The 25928-nt window shown below is 40.5% G+C and overlaps 2 protein-coding genes across 4 annotated transcripts in view; one reads left to right on the top strand and one right to left on the bottom strand.

The window, feature by feature from the left end:
* The window catches only part of FSIP1 (fibrous sheath interacting protein 1), a 255854-nt gene extending 251507 nt beyond the window's left edge, over positions 1-4347 (top strand). For all 3 annotated transcript variants that reach the window (XM_078151333.1, XM_078151332.1, XM_078151334.1), the window contains one exon: positions 1773-4347. In XM_078151333.1, the coding sequence (XP_078007459.1) occupies positions 1773-1822 (50 nt within the window). In that variant the 3' untranslated portion in view covers positions 1823-4347. The remainder of the gene's footprint in view (positions 1-1772) is intronic.
* Positions 4348-5729: 1382 nt separating this feature from the next.
* THBS1 (thrombospondin 1) lies at positions 5730-24897 on the bottom strand. Its single transcript, XM_020979250.2, has 22 exons — positions 24592-24897; positions 23775-23872; positions 22787-23346; positions 21996-22071; positions 21506-21702; positions 21253-21384; positions 20180-20273; positions 18105-18278; positions 17366-17542; positions 16879-17052; positions 16468-16595; positions 16186-16338; positions 15249-15467; positions 14652-14759; positions 13810-13969; positions 13523-13641; positions 11099-11333; positions 10430-10657; positions 9982-10253; positions 9393-9490; positions 9116-9255; positions 5730-7882 (listed from the first exon to the last, which is right to left on the bottom strand). Exons 2-22 carry the CDS (start codon positions 23839-23841, stop codon positions 7875-7877), a joined length of 3519 nt encoding a protein of 1172 aa, XP_020834909.1. The 5' UTR covers positions 23842-23872; positions 24592-24897; the 3' UTR covers positions 5730-7874.
* Between the last annotated feature and the right edge of the window lie 1031 nt (positions 24898-25928).

Here is a 25928-nt window from a genome sequence, read left to right as displayed (position 1 = left end):
CAATTCATGTAAATCTTTCCAGGTTTTTCTAAAATCCACTGTGTTCTTATTCTTGCTGCATAAATGGCCCATCTCCTTTTCTAGACATGCTGTGACCCCAGTAATGTCTTCACCAGCCCTGTCTTTTTCAGCTTAGATTAATTCTCTTCTATCCAGGAGAAGCTCCACTAAAGATAATCTTCCTCTCTCTTGTTTCCATCATGACCTCTTGTAGCTCTCTGCCGGTTCTGCCTGTCCCTCTGTGTGAACTCCAGAATACCTTGTAGTTGACATCTAGGTTGTGTTTCAATTAGCTTCATTTATTTAATTCTGCACCATTCACTAGACTTGGAAAACCATCCCCACTCCATTTTGCTAAGCAACCATTCATATTGTACTCCTTCAAGTCACACATCAAAGAACTAATCACCCCTCCCTGGCCACTGCTTTCTTTGTGTGTTCTTTCCTCTCCTTTAGATTTTTAGGGCACAAATTCTCTTGCTTTTTAAAATGTGCGCCTAAGGTTTTGCAGAGTACCTGGGCTGTACACAGTAGGTTCTTAATCCATACCATTTCATTCATTCAGCTCTTAACGGTCAAGTAGTTCCCCTTCAAAGTGAAATAGCTTATGGGGAGGGAGAAGAAAAAAAATTCCTCTCTTCCCTCCAAAGTGCAATTCCCTATCAGGGTCTCGGTTCTTGCTCTACTTCTGACTTTTGATTTGAACTGTCCTCAACTTTCCAAGATGTGACTATTTTAAACCCCCAGGGGCATGGTAAATGGGTTTGTTCTCTCAGACATATTTCTCCTTTTTGACCCAATCAGAATAGCCTTCATGCTTTGTAAAAGAATTGTGGGAAAACTCCTTAAGACCACCTTTACAAAAGAAATGAAAATGGGAATTTCTTCCTATCTACCCTTCCTTCCAATATAATTTGTCGTTCCTACTCCACTTTCCAGAAACAATACAGAATAAAGAAAATAAAAATCAAATCATGACCTCTGTCTTTTCTTTTTAGGAGAATGGTTTAGTTCCTTAAGTCCCAAGTTCCAACATCTCCTAAGTTCCCTTTCTATCACCCATAGTACTGGGAATCTACATGATGGTTCCTTCCCAGATCCCTACTCCTAAGTTTAAGTCATCAAATCCTTTGGAGTCATGAAACAGGAAATATTTGTCAACCATTGCTTAAAATGGAGGCCCCTGAAAGGCCAGGTGGCTTTCTTTTGCTTTAAAATACTTAGTACATTGTAGTCCTTAATAAATATTAAGGGAGAATGTTACTAGATTATTGAGCTAATTTTGTGAATTCACAAACCCTGAGAATCACAGAATTTTACAGTTTGAAGTGACCATTTCTTCCAATCCATACCTGAAAAGGAGTCCCCACTACAACACACCTGAGAAGTGGTCTTTCAGCCTCTGCTCCAAGACTAATAGTGAAGAGGAACCCGTCGCTTCCTAAGGCAGCCTGTCCCACTTTTAGATAGCTCTAACTATTAGAAATTGTTTCCATCTACTTCCTTATGTACAAAGGTAGTGGGAAAAGCACTAGGCTGGAAGTCTAGACCTCAGCAGCTGCCATGAACTAACTATGTAACCTTAAGTCTTTCCCCTCTTTAGGCCATAGTTTCTTCATTTGTCAAAAAAGAGGGATTAGACTATGATTTCTAAGGTTCTTTCTCACTCTAAAATTCTGTGATTTTTCATATTAACTTTCTTTTTTCCCCTCTAGTTGCTCATGCATATATTTCCCATGGCCTAATAATTCTGATCTTATCTTCTTATACAGATGAATTAACGACAGAAAACAAGACAGAAGAGGAAGACAGAGACTCCTAAGGAAAACAAGTTGCTAAGATTTACTTTAGACTATTAGTTAATCCAGTTAAAAGGCATGGTTTTTTTTGCCCATTGGATTGACTTACTAAACCATTGAATTCAGTGAAGGCCCCCCTCAGTGATGAATGTATTGGTGTCATTTCATCTCCATTTGTTTGTGAAATTAATTCATTCACTCTTTTTGACATTCGTAATTTAAGCATGTGAATTTTTTCACAGATGTCTTCTTTGATTGTTAATTTTACACACACAAATGGGCTGAATGCAGGAACAGACATAATTTTTCAGCGTCCTTTCCTTTCCTGGAATTTAAAATGTGGCCATTGTTTCATATATTTTAATTTTAAGTGAATTTCAACCTCATAGCACCTGTCAGTTTTGCTGACTTTTATTGGGGTTCTGTTTTTCCTCCACACCCCAGGAAACAACCCCTACACTATGGTCTGTACAGTTTAAAGGCATGGAAAAAGCAAAGAGAAAAGGTACAATGTGATTTTTTTATGAGTTTTCATACTAGCTTCTCTCATTCTACAACAGAACAATCCCTTTGTAAGATTATCGTGACCTACCTCCTCACCAGAGTTACTTATATTAAGTAGGAGTTTGACTGTTGTCACCTCCATTCACAGTCTTGCAGAAAGTTACAGAGACTTTTCCTCTGGTGGTACTTTGAGAAGAGGGAGATGCTACAGGGGCAAGTCAATAACTTGGACTCACAACAAAATATCTTAGGCCAAAACAATGTAGGCTGAATTGGCTTTGAAAGTAAGAACCCATCCCATTTTTTATTCAGGAGATGAACAACCTGTTATGCCATTTTTAATGAAATTCTGAGTAATATCTATGAAACATTATTTTTTCATGCTGACAAAGTTTCACAGACTGGTATTGGATACCATTAGTGATTGCTTGTGTCAATTTTACTTGGCTCCAGTTTAATGAATTCCATAGCAATTTTTAAAAGAAGTTGTTGACAAGCAAATTTCATTTAGGCTCTTCTTCTGTGGTTTGCCATTCACTGGTTTAAAATGAAAACACCTCATGCTAATGTAAAGGCTCTACTGTGTCACTGTAATTATACTAATGCCAAGAGGTCTTTTATACCAGTGCCAGGAGATGTCACTGTCAATGAATTCAGAGCCTCCTAACAAATTCAGTGTGACATATTATGATACACTATTTTGTGTTATCTTAACAGATGACAGAATTGTCATAGGTGCATTTTTTTTCAAAGCACTCACTATCCCTGTAACTTTCTGGTCTCCCTGGCCACCACTTTCCTATATGTTTTTTTTTCTTCTGTTAGAATGTAAGCTCCTTGAGGGCAGGGGATATCTTCTCTTTTGAGTTTGTGTCTACAGCATTGGACACAGTGCTTGGAACATAGTAAGTAAGCACTTACTAAATGCTTTTTCATCCATTCATTCATTCATTCATTCATTCATTCATTCATTCATCCATCTGTCCATGAATCCGTCTATCCATCCATCCATTCATTCATTCACATTGTCATCAGCAAAATTAATATGAGTTAGGGTTAAAGGTAAGGCCTAAGAAGAACTAGATTTACCTGTTTGTGTCCTGATTATTCATTACCCTCACAGAGGATCTCAGCTTCATTAATATTTTCCTTATCTTGCTGTCTCCCACCTGAAATTTCTTTCTACTGTAGTTTCCTGATTGAGATATGTCTTCAGTGATAATCTCAGGTATAACTAAAGGTTTGAGAAAATAGAAGTATATCTAGACTGGAGCCACAACACCTGTATATCCTTAAAACACATTTGGTTTTGCAAACTAGATTTTGCATACAGAGAGACCCTTTCTGTTGCAGGAGGTGTAGAGAAGAAAGGTAAAGCTGAAATGATTGTAAAATTCATCACACATTAAAAATGAGAATCATTGTAACACAGCAGATAGAGAGTGGGCCTTGAAACCAAAAAGACTTAGGTTTAGGTCCTGCCTCTGACACATACTGGCTGTGTGACCCTAGGTTAGGTCTTCCAAACTAGAGTTGCCTAGAAGGTATGTACCCAGCATTGGAAGATGGAGCATCCCCATCTGAGAATTTCTTACACTAAAGACATCATGTTCCAATGCCATTAAAAATGTTAAGACCATTCCTCCTTATCAGTGAGCCAAGTGTTATTCTTTAGAGGGCCAGAGAAGACACTTTTGCATTGCACTTCAATGTGAACTGTATTAAAAAAATTAAATGTCATCCAGCCTCAGGGAAAGAAAAGAAAGATGTTTTTGTTCCTATGTTAAGGTTTTCTTTTGGGCCCAAGTATTTGCCCTAGAATAAGGTGCCCAGGCACTGATGTGGAAAGGAGAATCATTCTTGGTGATGAAATTAGGAGTACTAAAGGTGAGTTTTTCTATTTATGGCTGTTTATAGGATCATTAAAAAAAGTAGCTGGTACCACCTTCATTATAAAAGCCTATGGGACTTGAAGTTTATTGCCCACCAATATATCCCGTTCGAGAAATACACACAATAAACTCTTGTCATGTGAAAAAGCTAACACCTCAACAATGATGTTTCCATTTTTAACAAGGTGTATATTTGCATGAAATCTACTGATCTCAAAGCAACGTTTAGCAGCATTTTAGAGAGAAACATGGGGAATGACATCAACATTCTGTTTTTGTTTCCTGGAAGCTCATAACACATTAATTTAGCCTGCTCAGCTAGGAAACCACTGGAACCAATTCCATCTCCCACTGTCTTTAGACTTAATGGTGTGTTGAGCTCAAGGGATTATTTCCTTAAAAAATACCTCACCTGAGATTCTTGGACAGCATAGCACAACCATTGCTTCTGGTTATCTCCTCTTCAGCTCTGCACTGTTGAGATGAAACTAAATTGTTGCAGTCAATATTGTATGTGATTAGATGTGATCTGCTAAAGTACGTGTACTTGGTTGGGTATTGCTCTAGTTACACCTTAGAATTTGGAGCAGAGTAATTCATTAGGACCCTTATTTACTTATCTCTGGATGCTCTAAATGCTCTGGACTTATCTTCATCTGGTTTTGACTATGGGTTTTTTGTTCATCCTTTCTAAAGCAGGAGTTCTTAATGCAAACTGCCATGCATGTTTGTATGCATGCATGCGTGTGTGTGTGTGTGTGTGATGGACAATTTACACTAAGTAAAGCCTATGGTCTTCTTAGAATGTTTTAAAATAATTGAATAATTAGATGTTAGTGCAAATAGAGATGCATTTTTTTATACAAGAACCTGAATCCCTTGACTCAGGTTGAGAAGCTCTGTTCTAAATGGGTGCTCTATTTCACTTGGCTTGACTTTTCAAACCGTACTTAACTCAGTTGTCTACATGCTTTGAGAATCTTTACCTAGCACTCAGCCTTTGTACCAACCCAAGGCTTTCCTTAATTGATTTGGGTAATTTTGTGACTTGACTTTACTCTTCTCTCTCCCTTCCTTCCTTCCTCCCTCCCTCCCTCCCTTCCATCCTTCCATCCTTCCTTCCTTCCTTCCTTCCTTCCTTCCTTCCTTCCTTCCTTCCTTCCTTCCTTCCTTCCTTCCTTCCTTCCTTCCTTCCTTCCTTCCTTCCTTCCATCTCTCTCTTGATCTCTTTTTGCAACATCACTGATCTTAAAACCTAAATAAATGATATTTGATATGACAAAAATGTTATTCTCTGTGATTGATGTCTTGGATGTCATATTTTTGAAATTTTGAAATCTTCTTAAAGTTGCAGGCTGAATAAGTGTATTCTAGAATTAGACAACTCAGGTTCCATAACAGTCTTTTGAAAAAAAATTAGCAGATATAGTTAAATACTATGTGTGCTGTATTTCATTAGGTATAGAATCTACTAATGTTCCATAAAGTAAAGATCATAGAGAACAAATGAAATGAGAATCAGTAGGTGTAAATATAAATTTCCATATTGATTTATTGTTGTTCCTCATATGTAAGAAACTGTACAACTTACGCTGCATTAAACTGTAAAATGGATAAAAATGTGTACCAAAAAAAAAACATTCTTAGAAAAAGAATATATGCAAATAGTACAAACCTGGGGGGAGGGAGTAAAAAGCAAAAAAAAAATTCTTCAATTCAGTGTGCAAACATTTCATAAAAATAGAAACACTAACTCTACAGGTAGCATTTCCTGATAAATTATTTAAATAGCGTATCTACACAATATGAGATATCTATTCCAATGGCAATGAGAAAAATAACTTATAAAAATAAAGCAATGGTATACAGGATGACAGAAAAACATAACATTAGAAATTGTATTTAACATTTTGATGCCATTTTCTTACAGGGAATACATTTTTCTGCAAAGTTTCTTTTTTTATACTATGTACAATATTGAATGCTTTTAGTACTACAGTAGATTTAAAAGTTTGTTAGACATTAAAACTCTTTCCACTTGATCCGAAGGTTCTTATCTCAGTCACACAACAAATGAGGTAATATTTGTACATAAGTTTCACCTTTGTCATTTCTTTTTCTCTTTTGGAAAAATGAAAGGTAACAGGTATAAATGGTTTTCCCTCTCCCTTGCAACAGGCGCAAGAGATTGGGACAGACAGTATGTAAAGGCCTCTTGGCATTCTTGTCATCTGAAAGTCAAGCCACTAATCTACAGCCAACCAAACTGCCCGAAGACAAAAACAAAAACAAAAAAGACCAGAAAACCCAATCACTCACACTCACTAACTGAAAGAACACCCCACTCACTGCTTCTCCTTGAGCCACATTCTTAGGGGACATTTACTCTTTTGTAGTTGATAAATCTCAACTATCTGATCCCAGCGCTTTCAAAACTAAACCTAAATTCAAGGTAGAGCAGAGTTAATAAATAATCTGTATTTACAATCTTACAGTCATGAAGACTCGTAACAATGATTACATGAATAGTCTCTACACTTCTTCCTTGTTTCTTGAATAGTCCTTCAGTCATAGGTTATCCAGGAGAGGTAAAAAATAAATATGTTACATTTTGAAGGGTTTTTTTTAAAATCTACAGTCCAAGAAAGAGAGTTATGAAAGTCCATGACATTGATAAAAAAAAAAGATAAAAAGGAATGTCTATTTAGGTTGCTAATAATTTTTGTGCCTTTCTAACCATAAAATATAAGCACAGTTGCCTATTCCTTGAAGGACAACACATGTGCTCACTGAGATGGTAGGTCTTCCTACTTTTTTGCTACATCTGCAAAAGCTACGTCGGGAATAAAACATCATCTTTATTTAACCAAGCAATGACAGGGAAGCATTGCCTTCTACCAGTTAATTGTGACTGCCAATTTGGGGCATTAAAGGTGACAGTGATGGGGAAGGCTGGGAATCCAGTGTGCCAATTCTTCCCTCCCTCCCCTTCCATTTAAATGTCTATTGGTAAGGATTAACCAGCTAACACTGTTGGACAGTATCCTGAAGTCCAGTAATAGTTTTTTCATTCACCTTTAAAAAAAATTCATTACCGAACTGTAACAGTTCCTCCATACTTTCTCCAGACATGTTACATGGATCTACCTGCCTCCCTCTCCACCCCTAGAAACATTCTCCCTTCCCACCTCATCCATTTTTAAATGAGGGTAAGTTAGAGGAGTTTCTTTTTTTTTGCTAATCCCACAGTTGTTCTGTCCCTCACATGCATGGAAATGCTTCTGATGCAATTCACAGCTCATCCAGAGATGTCCTCATTACAAAATGCCGTTTCATGGGGCTGCCAATAGCAGGGGCGGCATAAGTACCCTGCAATCTGAACAGCACAGCAAACATCTTTCTGATTGAAGCAAGCAGATGCTTTTTCTTGCTCAACTGTAGACTAAAAGTAATCCTTTATAGCCTTGAAAGATGTCTTCTTGTTCCATAGAGGCTGAGTACCGAGTCTGTTTTTTAAGTTGCATTTTCTTAAGGCAAGTCATATTTTAGAATCCACATTTAGTTAAGCAGAAGATGAGAGGGAGGAAGAGGATGATCCCAGGGGCTCTTAAAGTCCATTGTTTGAGAAGGTGCAACACAGCATTTTGAAAGTTCAATCTATTGAGTAACAATTTGGTGATTAGGAATCTGTAGGAAGAAACAATGAATTCTGTTAAGCTTGTATAGGCATTACAATTTCACCATCAGCCAGTTAACAATCTAGCAGGCAGCTTGACTTTCTTTTTATGATAAAAATTATAAGCAGAATTCAAGATTGTTCATGTATTTCCATTTAAATTCATTAGTTGCCAATGATGCTAGTGATGATAGGATCAAATGGGATCGTAGATATAGAGCTGGAAAGGACCTTATAGGCTATTTACTCCAACTCCCTAATTGTCCAGATGAAGCAATCTGAGTCCCAGAGAGGCTGAGTGACTTGCTCAACATCACACAAGTATTAATCGATAAGAGTGGAATTTGAATCCAGGGCCTTGAGACAGTGCTCTGTTTCACAAATTTTAGTAACTGGAGTTTAGCAACTAGAGCTACGCTGCATTCGATGTAATCTTTAGCAGCTGAGCTCAAGAAATATCCTTTCCAAATTCTGTTCCAAAGTCTTACTACCTTTTAGAGATCATTTGTGAGCTAAGTCAATCAACCCTTTATGCTCTGATTGCCCTCACTGGCCTGACCAGTTGGTTTGCACAAATGGAAAGAATTTCTAGGACAATGCTGGACACTCAGTAGGTGCTTAGCAAATATTGTCACTGGTGAGTCTGAAGATTAGTTTAACCAACACAAATGCCTATGCATCTTTCCTTTTTTCATGTATGGGAAGATGCCATGAAAGATGAGGTTTAGATTATTTTAAATTGTTGGAAAACATTAATTATACCCTCATCATTGGGAATCTGAGATAATTTAGAAAGTGACTAGACTGAAATCAGTACTGAACTATGCAGTATTTATTGTTACTTTTAAGGGGAAATATCAGGGGACACTTCATTTAATATTAGTTTGTTTATTTGGAAGTTAAACAACTATTTTTCTCTCAAATAATAAACACAGGCACTAGGCTTTTGATGTCATTGGTATAGGGAACTCCTGGACAAACATCATACACAGTCCTAGAGAATCACCCAGGACAGTGAGAGGTTAAGTGATGAAACCTAACAAACTGTATCAGAGATGGGACTTGAACCCAGCCTACATTTCTTTGTTTCCAGGTCAGTTTTCTATTCACCAAGCTAAGAAGCCTCTTCTTTCTTTTAAAAATAGTCTGTAATTCTGGTTTTTTTATTGATTCATATTGTCCTTCCTCCAGTTAGACTCAGCAGTAAGATTTGACTATACTTGAGTTGATTCTGTTAGCCTTACCTCTGCATTCGTATTTAAGATCAGAGAAGAACACCATTTCTTGAGAGAAGACAAATAATCCTAGTCTTCCACCAGCATAGGTCTTGTCATAGATGGGTCCTGAGTCAGCCATGATTTTCTTTCCTTCATACATCACCACTCTTAAAAAAAAAAAGCAATCATAAGTTAACCAAGTCATTTCAAGTGGAAAACTGAATCTGGGTAGTCCCACCCTTCTTTCTTCACCAAACTACTTTGGAATAATATTGATTCATGACAAATTTATCAGTATAATTACCTGATGAAACCAGTTTTGGGTCTGTGGCTAAGACGCCACCTGTAGGCAGTGAAGTCTTTCCAGCCAATATGACGAGGGTCATGCCATAGGGTTCGAACCTGAAGGAAAAAAAAATAATGAAAAGTTTAGTTTAATGCACTAAAAAAAAGACACTTCAAAAGAAACAAATCCCTAAAGTTATTGAGCAGCTCCAAATAAATAGTGTTTTGAAGAGAAGACTTTTCATACTCTTTCCAGTTTGATGTGCATTCTTGCCTGCATGTCTAAAATGTAGCTATTAACTCAAACAGAACAGAGATACTATATCTTTGGGGAAGAGGAAGAATGGAAATCCTCCTATTTGCTGGGGTCCAAAACTTCTTTTTTGTCCTTGAAGGGGAGCTTCCTAGGCACAGTATGCTTCCTGCACGCACCACATCATACTCAAAGCTAGGTACAAAGTCAGTGTGACTAGCAGTTATTGAAGCTTCTGGGGAGTTTAACTTCTAAAACTTCCATGGTCATGGAGTTATTCAAAGGACAGTATCTCTATTGCCAATGATGTTCCCCTTGTGCCCTTATGCCACTGCTTAGCATCGCTGTGGCTTACCTGACCAGGGGTGTTTCCTGTGTGCCACAGAGCATTCCTCAGGTGCTCCCCTGGCCCTGTGGTTGAGTTGACCACTTTGACTGAGAGACCTGCATAGCCCTGAGCTATGGTGGGAGTGCTGTCCCAGTAGGACTGGGTGAGCTGTTTCCACATCACGACATAGAAGCGGCTGCTGGATTGGTAGCCAAACACAAAGCCAGCATAGTCGTCATCTCTTTCGGTGTTGATAAAGAAGGTGCCACTGAAGTCCACGGCATTAAATTCATCAAAGCCTGAAAGAAGAGATATTTCAAGTTGACAGTCAGTCCTCAGCTGAGTCCTATTAGAAGTCTCAGATGTTTCTAGGACTCCCTTAAGATCTAAAGGAATCTTATCCAACTAACAGGTTTTACATGGTTTTACATCTTATTTCTTCATCAGGCCCTCATTTTAAGAAAATTATACTCACCAATAGCAAGGCCAGGATCACAGTTTACAGTCTGGACCAGCTCTTTACCCTGGTGACGCACAACCCAGTTGGGATCATTCTGGGATGTCCCCTTAGGGTCCAGAGGGATCATCTGGAATCGTCGGAAATCGGTCTCACTAATGTCATAGTTCTCTGGGCAGATATCGTCAATGTCTGGGACATTGTCATGGTCAAAGTCATCTCTGCAGGCATCACCCCGTCCATCACCTGAGGTTAAAAAAAACACAGGGATAACTCAAAAGCAGTAGCATGACTGCTGTTAGAAATCAAAACCCTACTCCTTTATGGATTCATTTTCCTGCGACAATTAGGGAGGAGGCAAAAAGTTCAAAACTGCACCCAAATTGTCATTAGAAGTGAGAATCTCTTAGTCCCCATTCTGATAAGCTTATTTCCCAGGATTATATCACACTACTTAAAATACAATGTGAAGATTTTTAAAGAGGACAAAATATTTCCAGGGCAGATACAATGGAACCCGTTTATAATCCTGGGGCCAGGGAATATTACAAATGTTCACCTCACAGGATAATAATACTTTTCCTATTTGGTTATTGCTGTATTCTTCAGTTGTATTTTTGTTTGCCTTGGAAATGGATACTCATGTCAGGAAAGTACCCCTGTGAAATCATAGACTAGTTCACTTACCATCAGAATCTTTCTGGTCAGGATTGGGCACCAGTCTGCAGTTGTCTCTGTCGTCGGGGATACCATCATTGTCATCATCATGGTCACAAGCATCCCCTTTGCCATCTTTGTCGTGATCAGCTTGATTGGCATTGGGCACATAGGGGCAGTTGTCCAGATTGTTCTGGTGGCCATCTTCATCAATATCCTGGTTGTTGTCACATGTATCGCCAATACGATCAGAGTCGGAGTCCAACTGGAAAAGGAAAGGAGGAAGGAAAAAAATGGAAGAATCAATGACCATTCACTCACTCTTTCTACAGATGTTTACTAAATATCTTATATTGGCAAAATACTATGCTAGATGTTAAGGGGATGTAGAAGTGAATAAGAAATGTTTCCTGCCTTCAGAGAACCTATAATCTGCTCTCAATGGTTTATTTAACACAAAGGTGAGAATCTCAGTGTTTGAACTGCTGTTACTTAAGAGACCCCTCCAAAAGAGAATAAAGTGTTTAGTCTTTATAACTGAGAAAATTCACTTATGCTAAAGCTTTTCACCTTTAAAATAATTTGTCTTGATCTGACATCTTACTGACATGATGATTTGAGACTCCAAGGATGTCTGGAGTTTCAAAAGAAAAAAAAAAGATTTCAGACCAAGGTGAAGAATAATATCCAATTACTTAAACTTTAGGGATTCTTAACACATATGTACCTTTTATTTCCATTTCCAAAAACTAGATGAAGCCCCGATACTAAATCTTATCTCTGTCCTTTGAGCTTGGTTTTGATGTATTTACTGATATGTGATACACAACAAATTGGTATGACAGCCTCCATTCTATGTTCTTAAAGCACAGAAAATACATGTAAATGCAATTCTGGTAATAGGCTCTAATTAGAACTCCAGAGCCATATAGAGTGACCCAAAGGAATTCTGTGGGCTTCTATACTGAGAATAACAAAAGGAGAACAGAACCTTTGACAAATGTAGCTATTAAGAGCGAGCAGACCCCAGGCATCTATGAATATGCCAATCTTGAATAAGTTTTTTAAAAAAAGCACAGGCGTTGGTAGGATTCCTTTGTGATTAGTGTCCTCACTATTTTCTGGGCCAGCTTTCCAGAGAAGATGCTGGATAAGGGCTAATTGTTTGCTTTTTACCTTTTCATTTACTGTCATTTGATCATCTGATCTTAGCTCGGTTAGGAATGACACATTTGCTAGTGTGAAAGATACGTTTACCATATTCTCAATTCTCTATGTCTTCAACTTGTAAGTTTGTTTGGGATATTTATACATGTCTGCCGTGTCTCATGTTTTGGAGATTTTCTAGGATAGATTTGGCTACTTAAGAGATTCTTAGTTCTTCTTAAGATAATATTTAGTAAGTTTTAGTAACCTTAGTAAAGCTTTATTGCTTTCTTGGAAAGAACTTATGGGCCTTGAAGAAGTTTTGAATTTTATGCAAAGCCTCAAATTTAAAAATACATAACACTCAATATCTTTGAATTGTCAGGAGGTCCTTGTATGGTAAGAGTTCCTTAGGATCATTCAAACAATCTACTTATGTACCTGAAGGTATTAATACTGGTGGTTTTTTCCCCCTTCTTCTTTAAAGGATTGTACGATCCTTTATCAGCTGTAGAGCTAAAGTATTAGGTGGCAGAACTTTCACCTTAATCTAGCAAAGATTAAACCTTCCTGCTTTTTTTTATTGAGGCTGTTTTCTCCACTGCCAATAAGAGAAAAGTAACAATTCTTTGAAATGTACGTTGCATTTTTTCTCACTTTTACATTCATCCTTGAAGAGTCAGTGTATGATTATAACAACAACAACAACAAAATGAAATGCTCTAAAATTTTGGACCTGCTCTGGTTAAGACCTGTTCCCAGAATGCCTTAGGTTGGGTAAAACAGGACTTATTTTAATGTCAAATTTATGGTAAAGTAAACAGCTGATTTCTGCAAGACTGATTACTGTTTTCACTTTATCTGTCTTCCCAAGGCCAAATTCTAGACCCAATTCAGGGCATACCTTTTCCTCAATGGTCTTATTTCTATATATATATTTAATGGTACATTGTTCTAAGCCACCAAAGTCACAAATCTCCTGCTTCATCTAAAAGGAAACACTTCTATGTTTTTGTATCCAAAGATGAACAGAAAAATCAAATATACCAGTATTGTTAGGTCCCAGGAAGAAAATTAAGTAAACAAGATTAAATACATATACATCCTACATCAGATGACCCGGGAAGATCTGCATGAGCTCAGTACTTTGTTTATCTTTATTACAATGTTTATCAAAGGTTTGCAATTGCTTATGAGACCCTAATGAATTATGATGATGGGGATGTAGAAACTATCATGTGTGCATTCATGGCATTGTTCAAGGTTTAGAAAATGGCCATTGAAAGATATATTTTTAAAGACACCTACCTGATCTGGATTATGTTCTAGTGGGCAATTGTCACACTGGTCACCAACACCATCCATATCAGTATCCCTTTGGTCAACGTTGTATACATATTGGCAATTGTCTCTCTCATTAAGGATACCTGCAGAAAGAAGTAAGGTAAGGTAGGATTACCGTAAACAGATAAGATTTTGATACTCTGGCCTAAGGCCTCTCATTCAAACTGAATATTATTAGCCAAGTCTGAAGATGATAACGAAAGATACAATTGCTTAGCACATTGCAAGACTTATTAACCAGGAGCCCTTACCATCTCCATCAATATCTGCAGCACAAGCATCTCCTTCTCCGTTGTTGTCAGTGTCTGCTTGGTCTGGATTGTGGTTATAGGGACAGTTGTCACAGCGGTCACCAACATCATCTCTATCATAGTCATACTGGGCTGGGTTATAATGGAATGGGCAGTTGTCCTGAACAGGAGAAAGAATTCAGAAATGTTAGGTTAACAATGAAAACCACTTCAACTCACTTCAAAGTACAACTGTATACAATTTGCAGCATGGTTACTTAATAGGTACTCTAGGTAACAAGCATTATTAATCCCTTCCTATATATACTAGGCACTATGCTAGGGGCTGGCTAAGTACCTAGAATAAAACAAAAAATCACAGCACAAAGTAATAAAAGCCATGAAATTATGTATGGAAATGAATTCCATTTTATATCATAGATCATTGTGAGTGAAGAAAAGACTCTTGCAGCATTATCATCTCATCTCTGATACTGCCACCCCCCCCCATTCCCAATGTAAGCCTACTACATAACTTAGGAATGGCATTAATAGAGATCATATGGGAGAAGGTTTATAGAAATATGAGAATAACTTTTAATCTCAATGCTAACCTAGAGGATGAAGCATCTGGAGATTCTCTGGAGAAAAAGATTTGCAGACAACTTAATTTTAAAAACTCATCTGGCTTTCAAACTCTGAGTCTCCTCCCCTAAATTTTTTTCAGCTATGAAATATACTACTGACAGTACAATTTCTGATAACCTTGCAATTGTCTTGAATTTTAAGGAGCTCCAGGCTACCAGGCAGCTGCTAAATGGGAAAGATGAAAGAAGAAATGAGAAACATGTTTAGTCCTTTACCCTGTCATCTGGGATTTTATCATTGTCATCATCACTATCACAGGCATCACCAATTCCATCTTTGTCATAGTCTTCCTGGCCAGAGTTGGGAAGGTTAGGGCAATTGTCCTAAAGGAAGAGAAAGAACATTCTTGTTACAACCCAAATTTCCATTCTCTTTATTCCCCTTCCTTAAACATTGTTGCTTAAGTGCCCATAAAGGCTAAAGAGAACACATCAGGGATGCTGCAAATCACACACTTGTACAGGCAGGCAGGCTTATTTTTGGAGATGCAGAGAAGGTATTTGAACTGTTGCCACAGGCTCAATAGTTTTTGCATGTTGTAAGTATGAGTCAACCTCTCCAGCTGGTATTGTCTTGTACCACTTCTGACAACAATTAATTACGATATGTAACCCTCAAAGTGATGGCTTCCAATTAGTGTTGTCAGTACTTTAAATGATTTTTAATCTCCCTCATTGGATAGATTAGATTAGATCTTATACAGTTCTCATTTTCAAAGTTGGAGCCCCACACAGCTCCTTATGATACTTAAAAAACAGAAAGCTACTGCATCAAATTCTTTGCAAAATGAAATGATGGAAGGCCGGACTTACTCTTTTGCAGTGATAAGTTGCATTGGCGACACAGACAAGGTCCTCGTTGGGCCAGCCATCCAAGTCAGTGTCTTCCCCACAGATGATGCCATTGCCGGCATAGCCTGGCTTGCACTCACAGCGGAACATGGGGTCACTGTAATGTCCTAAGTAATTGCATTTGGCATTCTTATTGCAGTCATGCGTTCCATCTGTGCAGGGATTACGTGGCTTGCACACCTGGAAACACAAACCATCATATAGTTAAAGCCACTTTAAGAGAGCTTCTCAGAACCCCTCAAAAGCAGATAAGATGAATTAAGATTCTTCCTATATCCTAAAATTAGGGAGACACTTCATATGAAGTAATTCTGGTGCCTTCTCACTCTCATTCCTACTCCCAAGAGAACCCAAAATTACTTTCTAAAAATGAATGAACATTTGTATTTCTTAAAACTTTCATCTTCTAGATGGGCTAAGAATTATCAATCTAAATCCTCATTTATGAATGAATTCTGCTATTTATATTAGCAGCATTTTCAGATACTATGAAGTCTTTCCTTTGGCTCTTCAATGCTTCTGCCTATCAGATCCCTAGCAGGATTTATCACTGCCTGTCCAGATTATGTTTCCGTAGCTAATGTGACCAAAGTGCAAGGTATCTATCTTTTTTTTTTTCCTTTGAGAGGGCTTAATATTATAAGACTTCTCCCTTTACTTGCTTCAGCAAGGAACTACAAGAGAGAGGCAGCAGAGCATCTTGGGAAGATCTCTGGATTTGGAATTGGAGGTCCTGCCATGTACTACCTTTGTCTCTGAACTTGGGCAAATCACCTGACCTTAGGCCCAGAGAGGCCCAGTGAGGAGACTGGATTAACTGACCTCTGAGGTCCTTTGTAGTTCTAATCTAGGCTCCTATGAACTTCTGTCCCTATGCCAGGCATATATGCTCCTGTACCTGTTTGTTAGCAGTGGCATGCTCAACGCCCTGTCCAAAAGGCTGAGATCCTGTGAAGCGTGGTGGACAAGGCAGGCAGTTATAGCCAGGGTCAGTGTTCTCACACCTGTGCACCCCGTTGTGGTTGAAGCAGGCATCAGGAACCTCTTGGCACTGTGGGAAGAAGAAGAAGCAACAAAGCGTTTTCCTAGTGTTAAGATGTCTGCATCTTGAACAAATGTATTGCTTGTTTGAAGGCTAGAATCTGGACACGCTTGCTGCTGAGAACCACTAATTGCTTACCTCATCAACATCTTTGCACTGGATTCCATTTCCAGTGTAGCCAGGAGGACAGGCACCACATGTCCAAGAGCCATCAGGGTAACTGGTACACTTGGCACCAGCAAAGCAAGGATTTGACAGGCATCCATCTGGGCCAAGATGAAAAAAGCCGGGTAAGATTTAGAGCAAAGTTACTGTAGCTGCTGAGAAAGCATGCCGACAAAAAAATGAGGAAAACATTTTTGCTTCTCTGTGCCGTGATGATGTTCAGAGATTATGTTGTCTAATTGCATTTTAGAACACGAAGACCACTGTGAATAGGAGGGTTTTAACTACCTCATTTACTGACTGCAAGTGTATAATTAAATGGAAACCCACTCAGTGCAACTGTCTTGTGGCTTGCAATAAAAGAGTAATTAGTGATTTACTTACCAATGGGACAGTCCTGCTTGTTACAGATTTGGCTTCCAGTAGCATCACCCATGCAATCCTTGCCTCCATATTGGGGTTTGGGATTATTACAGAGCCGGCTACGCTTCTGCAGTCCTCCTCCACAGGTGACAGAGCAGATATCCCATGGTGACCAAGGTCCCCAGCCTCCATTGACTGCAGAAAAAGAAGCCAAGGTTAATCTGTGCAGAATTCCTTTGAAATCTTGGAATACTCTCTTAGGATAGAATTTTTTGCTACTCTTAAACACATGGTGGTTATGTTTGATATGGAACTAAATTTCAAATAATCAATTTTCTGGATGTTGAAGTTAAAAGAAAGAGACTAAATATGTAGGGTTTGTTTCTATTTTTTTAAGGATGCATCTTTTGACCAGTCATCCACTAAATGGTCAACAAGACATGCCAGAATCCAACTAGGTCACAGCTGTTGGCCCAGGTCTCTGTTTGTCATTAATGACTACACTTACTTGGGCAGGCTTCTTTCTGGCAGGCCTTGGTTTCTCTTGCTTCTCCTTCACATGGCTTTCCATTCATCTGGGGGCTAGGAGAGTTACAGAGTCGAATCCTGGTGATCTCACCGCTGCCACAGGTCACAGAGCAAGATGACCATGGAGACCAGTGACTCCAGCCTCCATCCTGTTTGACTAAAGTAAATCGTTGCTTGTTACTGACAGTATCAGTCTGGAGCCCTTGTGGAAAGACAAAGACTCAGATCCCTTTTCAGGTCACCAGCAACCTCCCTAGAATACGACAGCAGCTCTATGTTTGACACTGAAATCAATCTTAGCTACTGATGATAACGATGATGATGATAAATAGCATTTGCATAGTGTTTTAAGGTTTTCAGAGCTTCCTTTACGTGTTATTTCAGATGATCCTCATAACAACCCTGTGAAGTAGATGCTATATTACGCCCACTTTACAAATGAGGAAACTGAGATGGAGAGGGATGAACTGACTTGCCCAGGTTGCATAGCTAGTAAGTCTACAAGGCAGGATTAGAATTTAGGTCTTCCTGATTCCATCCACCATGCCCCCTGGCCTCACGGACAAATGCTATTTTAGATTGTGTTTTCCCAGAAGACAGGGAGGACACATGGAGCAGTCCTTTGGGGGATATCATCACGTCATTCATATGGTGCATGGTAAACACTGCTTGGTTGTAGAGGTCAATTCACCACACTCCCAAACCAAGAAGATACTTACATCTCTTGTCGCACTCTTGAATGTGGCAAGTACGAGTCTGTACGGAGGAGCCTTCACATCGGTTGTTGAGGCTGTCACAAGAACGGCCTCTCTGCTGAATCCCATTGCCACAGGTCACCGAACAGGATGTCCACTCAGACCATGGAGACCAGCCATCGTCGGCAGAATCGCTGGCTGTAAGAAGAACAGAAAACCATTGAGAACATGCATATAAAATAAAACAAAGCCATTCCTGTTTCAACCCTGCTGCCTAGACTTTTCCTCCATCCCTAAAAAAAGCAGCTGAATTTTGTTTCCTTGGTTAACAGCTGTGGCAGTACGTTAGACCACCATGTCTAACACACTGGGATCCTTTAGTTGTTCTCCTTGGCTAGATTTCCCAAGCATTCCCTCTGTCTCTATTCTCAGATTCACTGCCACCACCTTTCTCCCCTTAGCTTTTTAAATGGGTTTAATTTCAACAGTTGAAGATATTTGGATGAGAATGTCTAGTCTCTTGGGTCCCAAGAATCACAGAGGGCAGCTAGTCTGAGTCACTTCTTGCATTTAGAGGAGTCCCAGGCAGTGTGTTCCATAGATCATCTTGAAAGTAGCTTGGCTGCTCTTGCCTCTGATTCCAATTAGGTCATGAGGTTAATCAATGTGTTGATCCTCCCCACCCCTGGCTTTTTGAGCTCTCCCTACACAGGCTTTCATAAGAGGAAAATGTTTGTTTTCCATCTGTACAGGCACCATGACTACAATCAACCTTAGCTGTCCTAAGCCTTAGACGTAGAGGACTTGTTTTCATTTTTCTGTCTTATCAGTTGGAAGTTACTCCTGGCAATCCTTGATTCAGGTTTGGAGCTCAGTCACCAGTTCACTCTGCTCTCTTTAAACCAAGAGCTAATATAAGCAGTGAGGCAAAAAACAAAAAATCCCAATATACAAATAATCACTTTCATGCCAGTATTGCTAAAAAACAATCCTAAGATGGGGCTGATTATTCAGAGTTGAGGCCAGGAACTTTTTTTGTGTGTGTAAAGAATGTTTTCCTATTTATTTTCCTTGTCTTGGGCAAAATGCAAAAAGAGTGATAAATCATTTGAATGATTTGTATCGATTCCATTCAATGTTGGCTTTAAAAAGTGATTCATTTGTACTAGCGAGCAACAAAACCCAAATTTCAGGGACAAGAGTTTCAACTTTTTTTTCTTTGAGTGACAAGAATCCCTATTTATTCAGACATTTCCACTTATGCTGTTCTTAGAATTTCCCAGCTGTAATGGGTAATATATTTGTCAGGAAGCTAGGGGGCATAGTAGATGCTGGACCTAGAGTCAGGAAGACCTGAGTTTGAATTACTCTGCAGGCACTTTATGACATCACGATTCTAGGCCAGTCATTTAAACTCACTGACCATGTTTGCTCATAAAATGGAGATAATAATAGCACTAACTTCACAGGTTGTAAGGCTCAAATAAGACAATATATGCAAAGCACTTTGTGCACCTTAATGTGCTATATAAAAGTTAGTATATACATATATATTATATATAGTATATATAGTATATATATTACATATATTATATATAATACATATTATATATATATACACACAAAGTGCTAGCTAAAAGTATTATACAAAATTAGTTATAATTATTATTATTCAAATACAAGTAATTTCAATTTTAGTACCATCACCATAAACCCATCACTTCCTTTAGTGGGTGCATCCCCAGTGGCACTGAGGGCAAACTAACTCAGAAAAGGCTCTAATTTCAGTTGATAATGCTCTCTTACTCATCTCCACTTTCCTAAGTTTAGACAAATGGAATCAATAGCCTGCCTGATCACTGCTCCCTGAGCAGTGGCTCCAATTTCTGACTTAGCTGTGATTAAGTTTTTTTTGCATCACAGTGAAAGCAAGTTGTCAGCTCATTAGCTGTGGCATCCTGAAATAGAGCCCTGGGATAGAGAAACATGATGCATGTGTATGATTGAGAAGGAGACTGCACTGTTATATTCTGTTGTCTAGTATGTATGCGGGGCTGGCCTAGTCACTGCAGAATAGTTATGCCATTTAAAGAACTCACGCCAGCAACGTGGGCAGCACTCTCCATCAGGAATTGTGGCATTGGAACAGGGCATGAGGGGGCAGGACACTTTTTTGCACATGGTTACTGAGTTCTGCAGAGAGAGAAAGGGAGAAAAGCATTACTAAGCATATTTCAACCAGAAATTCACATGCTATGATAGTTACAGTTCTGAGCTGAATTTGGTTAGGACTGTCAGCTCTTAACTGGACTGGATCCCACAGAGAAGTTGGCTCCTTGCTAGATTTGCAGCTGCCACAATAGGAAAGGCAGTCCCACTGAGCTGTCACTCAGCTCTCTAGAGTTTTCTCTTAATTGCTTGTCAGCCAACGGTGGAAGTGTTCTGGCATGCAGAAGTTATCCAAGGGGAACCACCAAACACCATGAGTCATGTTCTACTGTTATGTTGCAAACAGAGTTTAGTGAAAGCTTTTTAAGAAAATAAAGGATCTGTAAGCAACATTTTTTGTCATCTGTAGATCTGACTCAGAATTGATCAGACAGGAACAGAAAGGGAATTGAGTGGATTTGAGTTCCAAGTCCAGGGATCCACAGAGTTGCACTTCAGAAAGAACTTTGATCCCTGAGCCAGAAAACTCCAAACATTCACCCATCACATGCCTGAAAGTGGCCTAAAGTGAAACACACACTCTGGGAAGCGCATTTCAGCTAGTCAGGTAAACAGCTCTACCTTGATAGAATGCCAGCTGGAGTGATCACTCCAGCAACAATCAGTGCTCTATTAAAAGAACCACAGTGTCACACCTGAATACAAATCAGGACTTTAAAAAAAGAGAGAGAGAGAGAGAGGAATGTTCTAACAGGGTTCCACTTACTTGACATTCAACACTTAGCCTTTGATTTCTAAACTAAAGTGGCCAAATTATCCAGCTGTCTCAGTAGATTTGTACTCTCAAATACCCAGCCTAAGGTATAATTAAGAAATGTTTTTCAAAGTGTCTAAAGAAAATGTGTATGGATGCCATAATTAAATTTTAGGCCACTTTGGGGATCAGGATTTCAGCTTGACAAATATACCACTAGTTATTTGGAAATTGCTAAAGTCTCTTTACCTGGCAATGGCACTCGGTGCAACTATCAATAGTCCACATATCATTATTATTATATTGAAATCCATTGTAGTTGCATCCAGGGTAGGACCAAGCCTTCTTCACCACATTTGAGAGTAGTTCATTTTCTTCAGTCTAAGAGGGATTGAAAAACAAACAAATATTGTTAGTATCTAGCTATACTTTTAACAATTCAGAACCATCCATTTAGGGGGCTCATGGAAATGCCTCCTCCAGAATGACTGCTGTCACTTACCACCTTCCGGACACTGTCTTGCAACGTGGTCACTATGGTCCGAAGTCCCTTAAGCTCCAGGAACACGTTGGCCAGTTCATCACAGGAGAAGCCACAGATTGCCTGCAGGTCCTTGGTCTTGTGGCCAATGTAGTTAGTGCGAATGGCAGGGCTGGAACCATTTACTGGGTTGTCGAGTGTGATAATTTGATTGGTGGCTATGAAGAAACAAAGGAAAAGCAAGAGATTACAGGGCATCCCTAAATGGTCATGCATGCCAGTCCCTAGAGTTCCAAATTATCAAGATATTTTGCAAGGGTTAATGTTGCCTATGGGTCATTTTACATCTTTACAAGATGTAAAAGAGGAATGTGGCATGAGCAGCTTATGCACAGCTCCCAAACATGTCTCACCTGTTCTAAGTGATTTTTGTTGTTGCTACTTTTATTTTTAACTTTTTTTTTTGCCCTCTTCCCTTCCTATCTCCCAGTGAAAAAAGTAGCAAACTTACAGCTTGAACAGCCTTTGTTCCTTAGGATGTCCTCTGGTGTGGTTCCAAAGACAAACCTCACATTTTGCAGCACCCCCTGGTGGCAGAGGCAGAATGATAATTACTCAGTACAAGCAAGAAATGTTCACTCATTATCACCCCCAAAGTTCAAATTCACAAAGAAGTGTTGCAAATTAAATAATCTTGTGGGCAAAATAATTATTTTCAATATTAACATGCTGGATAAACTGTCAACATAAATCCCAGCGTCTCAACAGCGCCCTCTGCCAGTATTTCAACAGCTGCTGGGTCTTTAAGATTTTTCAAAGAATTCAGCCCAGTTAGGCACTCAGGAAATTAAAATATGATGGTGAATACTGGGGATGCTATGAAGCAAGGCAGGAAATGGTGCAGGCCAATGTGATGAAGGTTGAAGCAGGGAAGGAAGAAGCCACATAAAGCCACTTCTAACTCAATACTGTACCTGAGCTAAAGAAAGCTGCTTTATTAAGGGGGAAAGGGGCTAAGTTATTTCTGTTTTTGCAAATGTCCCACTTAAAAATGCATGTCAAACCTATTTGTAAAAGGCCTGTTATTATCTCAATGGGGAGAAACATGAAGAGATTGAGGAGACTGAGCAGACAAGATAAATAACTGTATAAGAATACTATTTTAAAAAATCATTCCCTAGCCGGCAATTTGGAGTCATAATGTCTCACTTACCAACTATAACCTACAAGTGGTCTCAACAATTCCCTTGGCAGTGTCAGACCACTGGAAAATTTCCTTTGGATTAGGAAAAGAAATCTCACCTGAAAGTTATCGTTTACATCTCCCTTAGCCACACGGAGTCTGGCACTGCCAGCCAGGTCCCTGGTGAAGATGCTTTCAATGGGGGCATCCAATTCAGCATTCTCCATCTTTTCACAGCCGACATACAACTGGGCCCGGTCCTCCTGAACAAACAGGACAATACTCTTCCATTGGCCTGTGGCCAAGAGAGCTTCTTCCACTGATACCACCTGCTGCTTCCCCTGCACAGCCATGCTCAGATCCAGAGTGCCTGCTTTGCCATTGGAAACTAGACTGAAGATATGGCCGGACTGATCCTTATACTCCACAGTCATCAGGGTGCCCCGGGTCTTTTTCATCTGCCTCAGGGAGGCCAGGAAGATAAAGCCCTTTTCTGCTCGGATTGCATCCACCAGGTCTTGGAATTTGTCATCTGGCATGGCGGGGATCCTATTGGCATCCTCAATTCGGTAAGCAGGGCTGGAGGGATCTGGACCTTTCACCAGACGGCGCCCAGAGCCCTTGTTGGCAGCACCAGGGAGATCAAAGAGGTCGAACACACTGTTGTCACTCCCAGACTCTATGGGACAGGAGCAAAATATGCAGTGAGTGGTGAGTAGGGTATGCTAGACTTAAGAGTGCCAGGCTCTCAGTTGCCCTGCTGAAGGAGCAGGCTTAGAAAAGGCACAGGATGAAATCCTGACAGAAGAGTACACAAGCATCTAAGAATATCAGGGCTTCCACTGGAGAAAAAACACTCAACACTCAACTTTGAGAGGGGTTGATATACTTTTGCTGTATAGCTATGTTTAATATGGATATTTGATATTCAGAGTTCTCATTCTTGCCTGCCAACACCTGCATTTTTTTCTTTTCAGTCATTTTTTCCAGGCAGACCTAAGTTTATCTAGGAGCCCTACAAGAGCATTGCCTAAAATGGTGCAGAATTCGACCCCTCCCAATTTTACCCTCTTTCCCCTCCCCCTGCCGGCTCTGGCAAAAGCTTACCTGAGATCCTGTTGGTGCCACACACTTCCAGCAGCAGTAAGAGGACAAGCCCCCAGGCCAGCCCCATGATGGAGCTGTTTGTGTCTAGTACTCAAAGCCTGTAGCAGAGAGAGCATATAGTCAGTGTCAGAGAGGGAAGCTCTGAAGACCTCCCAGAGGGAAGGACAATAAGAGAAGGGGAAATAGCTAAGGTCCCTGGTGTGGGGGTTGTGATTGTGAGATGTACAGATTTCCCCTGTGCACCCAAAGCTTGCTTGAGGTAGAAACTCTAGGCGGTCCAGTCCAGAAGAAAAGTTATGGAGTCAGACAGAAGTGCTCCGAGGGTTGTAGGGGAAACCCTTATGGGCTGGGAACTTTTTCTGGAAAAAACTTGGGGACAATGGATCTCTGAGATAGCGAAACACAGAGAGAGGGAGACATCACTTCGAGAGGGAAGCTCTAACCTTTTCTTGGAAGACTGTCAAACGACTGAAGAGACCCCATTTTTGAGTATGTTTTGTAGGTCAATGAAATATTGAGACTTCCTTGTGGAGCTGAGGTTCTCAGAGGTGTGTGGGGTGCACTCCCAGGGACCCGTGGGAGAAAGACGATGGGAGAGGGGGGAATGAATTGAACACTCTAGGGCACATTTTCTGATGAAAGGGATGAGTTCTTAAGGTTTGGGGTTGTTTTTTGTTTTTTTGTTTGTTTTCTTTTCCCCACAGTGGTGGGTGGGAGCGTACTGGTGAAATGATAAAGTTTGGCGAGAAATCCTCAAAAAGAACAGAGCCGGGTGCCCGGTGTCCCAATAGAGGTGGAAGGCGGCTATAAATCTTACCTGTGTGGATTAAGGAATCGGGACGCTAGCGATCCTCAGCTACAGGGATGGGGCCAGGGTAGCGCACAGTCCTTTGGTTATCTTCCAAGCGCAGCTGGTGCGCCTAAGTCTTGGGAAGCAAGAGCAGGTACAGGCTAGAGGAGATCCTTGAGCAGTCCAAAGGAAGAGTCGGGAGACAGAGGGGTGCTGAGTGTGGCCAGGAGACCCGCTGCGGAGATGAGGGGGTCGGGACAGGGAGAGCTTCTCAGGGTCCCCTTCAGCTAGTTAGCTTCCCCTGCTCCGGTGCAGTGGCTGAAGAAGAGGCTGAGTCGTGCTCCTTTAAAGGGTCGCGCACATTCCTGGGGACTCCCGCTAGCCAATCCGAGGCGGCCGGGCAGGAAGCGGGCGGGGGAGAGTCTGACTGGGTTGGCCCCCACTCCTCCCCGTTCCCCCCCCTCCACCCCGACTGCCCATCCCCCTCCTTCTTTCCTCTCTTCATCTCCCGGGGCTCCCGCGCCGGGGCCGGCCGGCTCACAACTTTCAAGCTAGAAAGTGAAGCCCGTGGTGTCTGGGGAGGAGGGAACAACACTAACTTCTCTGGAGAGGACATAACTCGTCTACTCTGTGTTCTCTGTTCCCCTTGGCTCACACTTAATTACATGCGGAATCTCCAATTAAAATGGATTCAATTCAACAAATATTTAACAAGCGCCTACAGTATACAAGATATACATTCTAACTTTCCTCGTATGCGCAGGGGATCCAGGGCTGGATCTCCCTTGTTTGACACCCTGACAGAGTCTCACTAGGTGCTTCTGGCTTTGTAACGGAACGCTAACTCTAAAAGGGATTGGAGTTAAGAGAGCATAGATTTAGAACTGGAAGGAACCTTGGAAATCATCGATTCCAAGTCCTTCGAGCCCTTTGCCCTTCAAATAAAGAAACTCAGATACAAAAGAGGGAGGTCGCTTGTCCAGGGTCACAGAGGTAGTAAGGAGCTAAGTTAAAATCTGAACCCAGGCCTTTCGACTTCAAAACCTGTACCCTTTACCCAGCACCACGCTGCTGGGGGGAGGCGGGGGAAGGGGGCGCGAGGCGGGAAGGAGAGGGCAACAAGGCACTTTGAGACTATCCCAGAGGGTGGCTTGGGCCATTTGAGAAAGAACGGATAAGGGGACTATCTGGGACACTCGTTCTTAGCATTCACATAGGGATCTCCCTGAATCGTGATTCGGCCGGGCTGCTTCCCTCTCCTCGCAGCACCCACATCTCCCATTTGTGGTTAAAGGTGTTTAGTGGCGCGCCACGCTGAGGATCTTCCCCTGAGGTGGAAGCTGAGCCTTGACTCCCTTTCCATT

Source organism: Phascolarctos cinereus, unplaced genomic scaffold, assembly GCF_003287225.1.
Source record: "Phascolarctos cinereus isolate Bilbo 61053 unplaced genomic scaffold, phaCin_HiC Scaffold_3;HRSCAF=262, whole genome shotgun sequence".
NCBI classification, from domain to species: domain Eukaryota; kingdom Metazoa; phylum Chordata; class Mammalia; order Diprotodontia; family Phascolarctidae; genus Phascolarctos; species Phascolarctos cinereus.
Note: the sequence above shows the minus strand (reverse complement) of the source record. Positions and strands in the feature narration are given on the sequence as shown.

Bases quoted from the DNA above. Each gene is read 5' to 3' on its own strand.
- THBS1 (XM_020979250.2), bottom strand. From the start codon at position 23,841: ATGGGGCTGGCCTGGGGGCTTGTCCTCTTACTGCTGCTGGAAGTGTGT. The intron at 14,760-15,248 runs GTAAGTCCGGCC...CTCTTCCTTTAG, and splicing joins CAACTTATCACTGCAAAAGA to GACAATTGCCCTAACCTTCC. The intron at 13,970-14,651 runs GTAAAGGACTAA...TCTCCTGTTCAG, and splicing joins ATAAAATCCCAGATGACAGG to GACAACTGCCCATTCCATTA.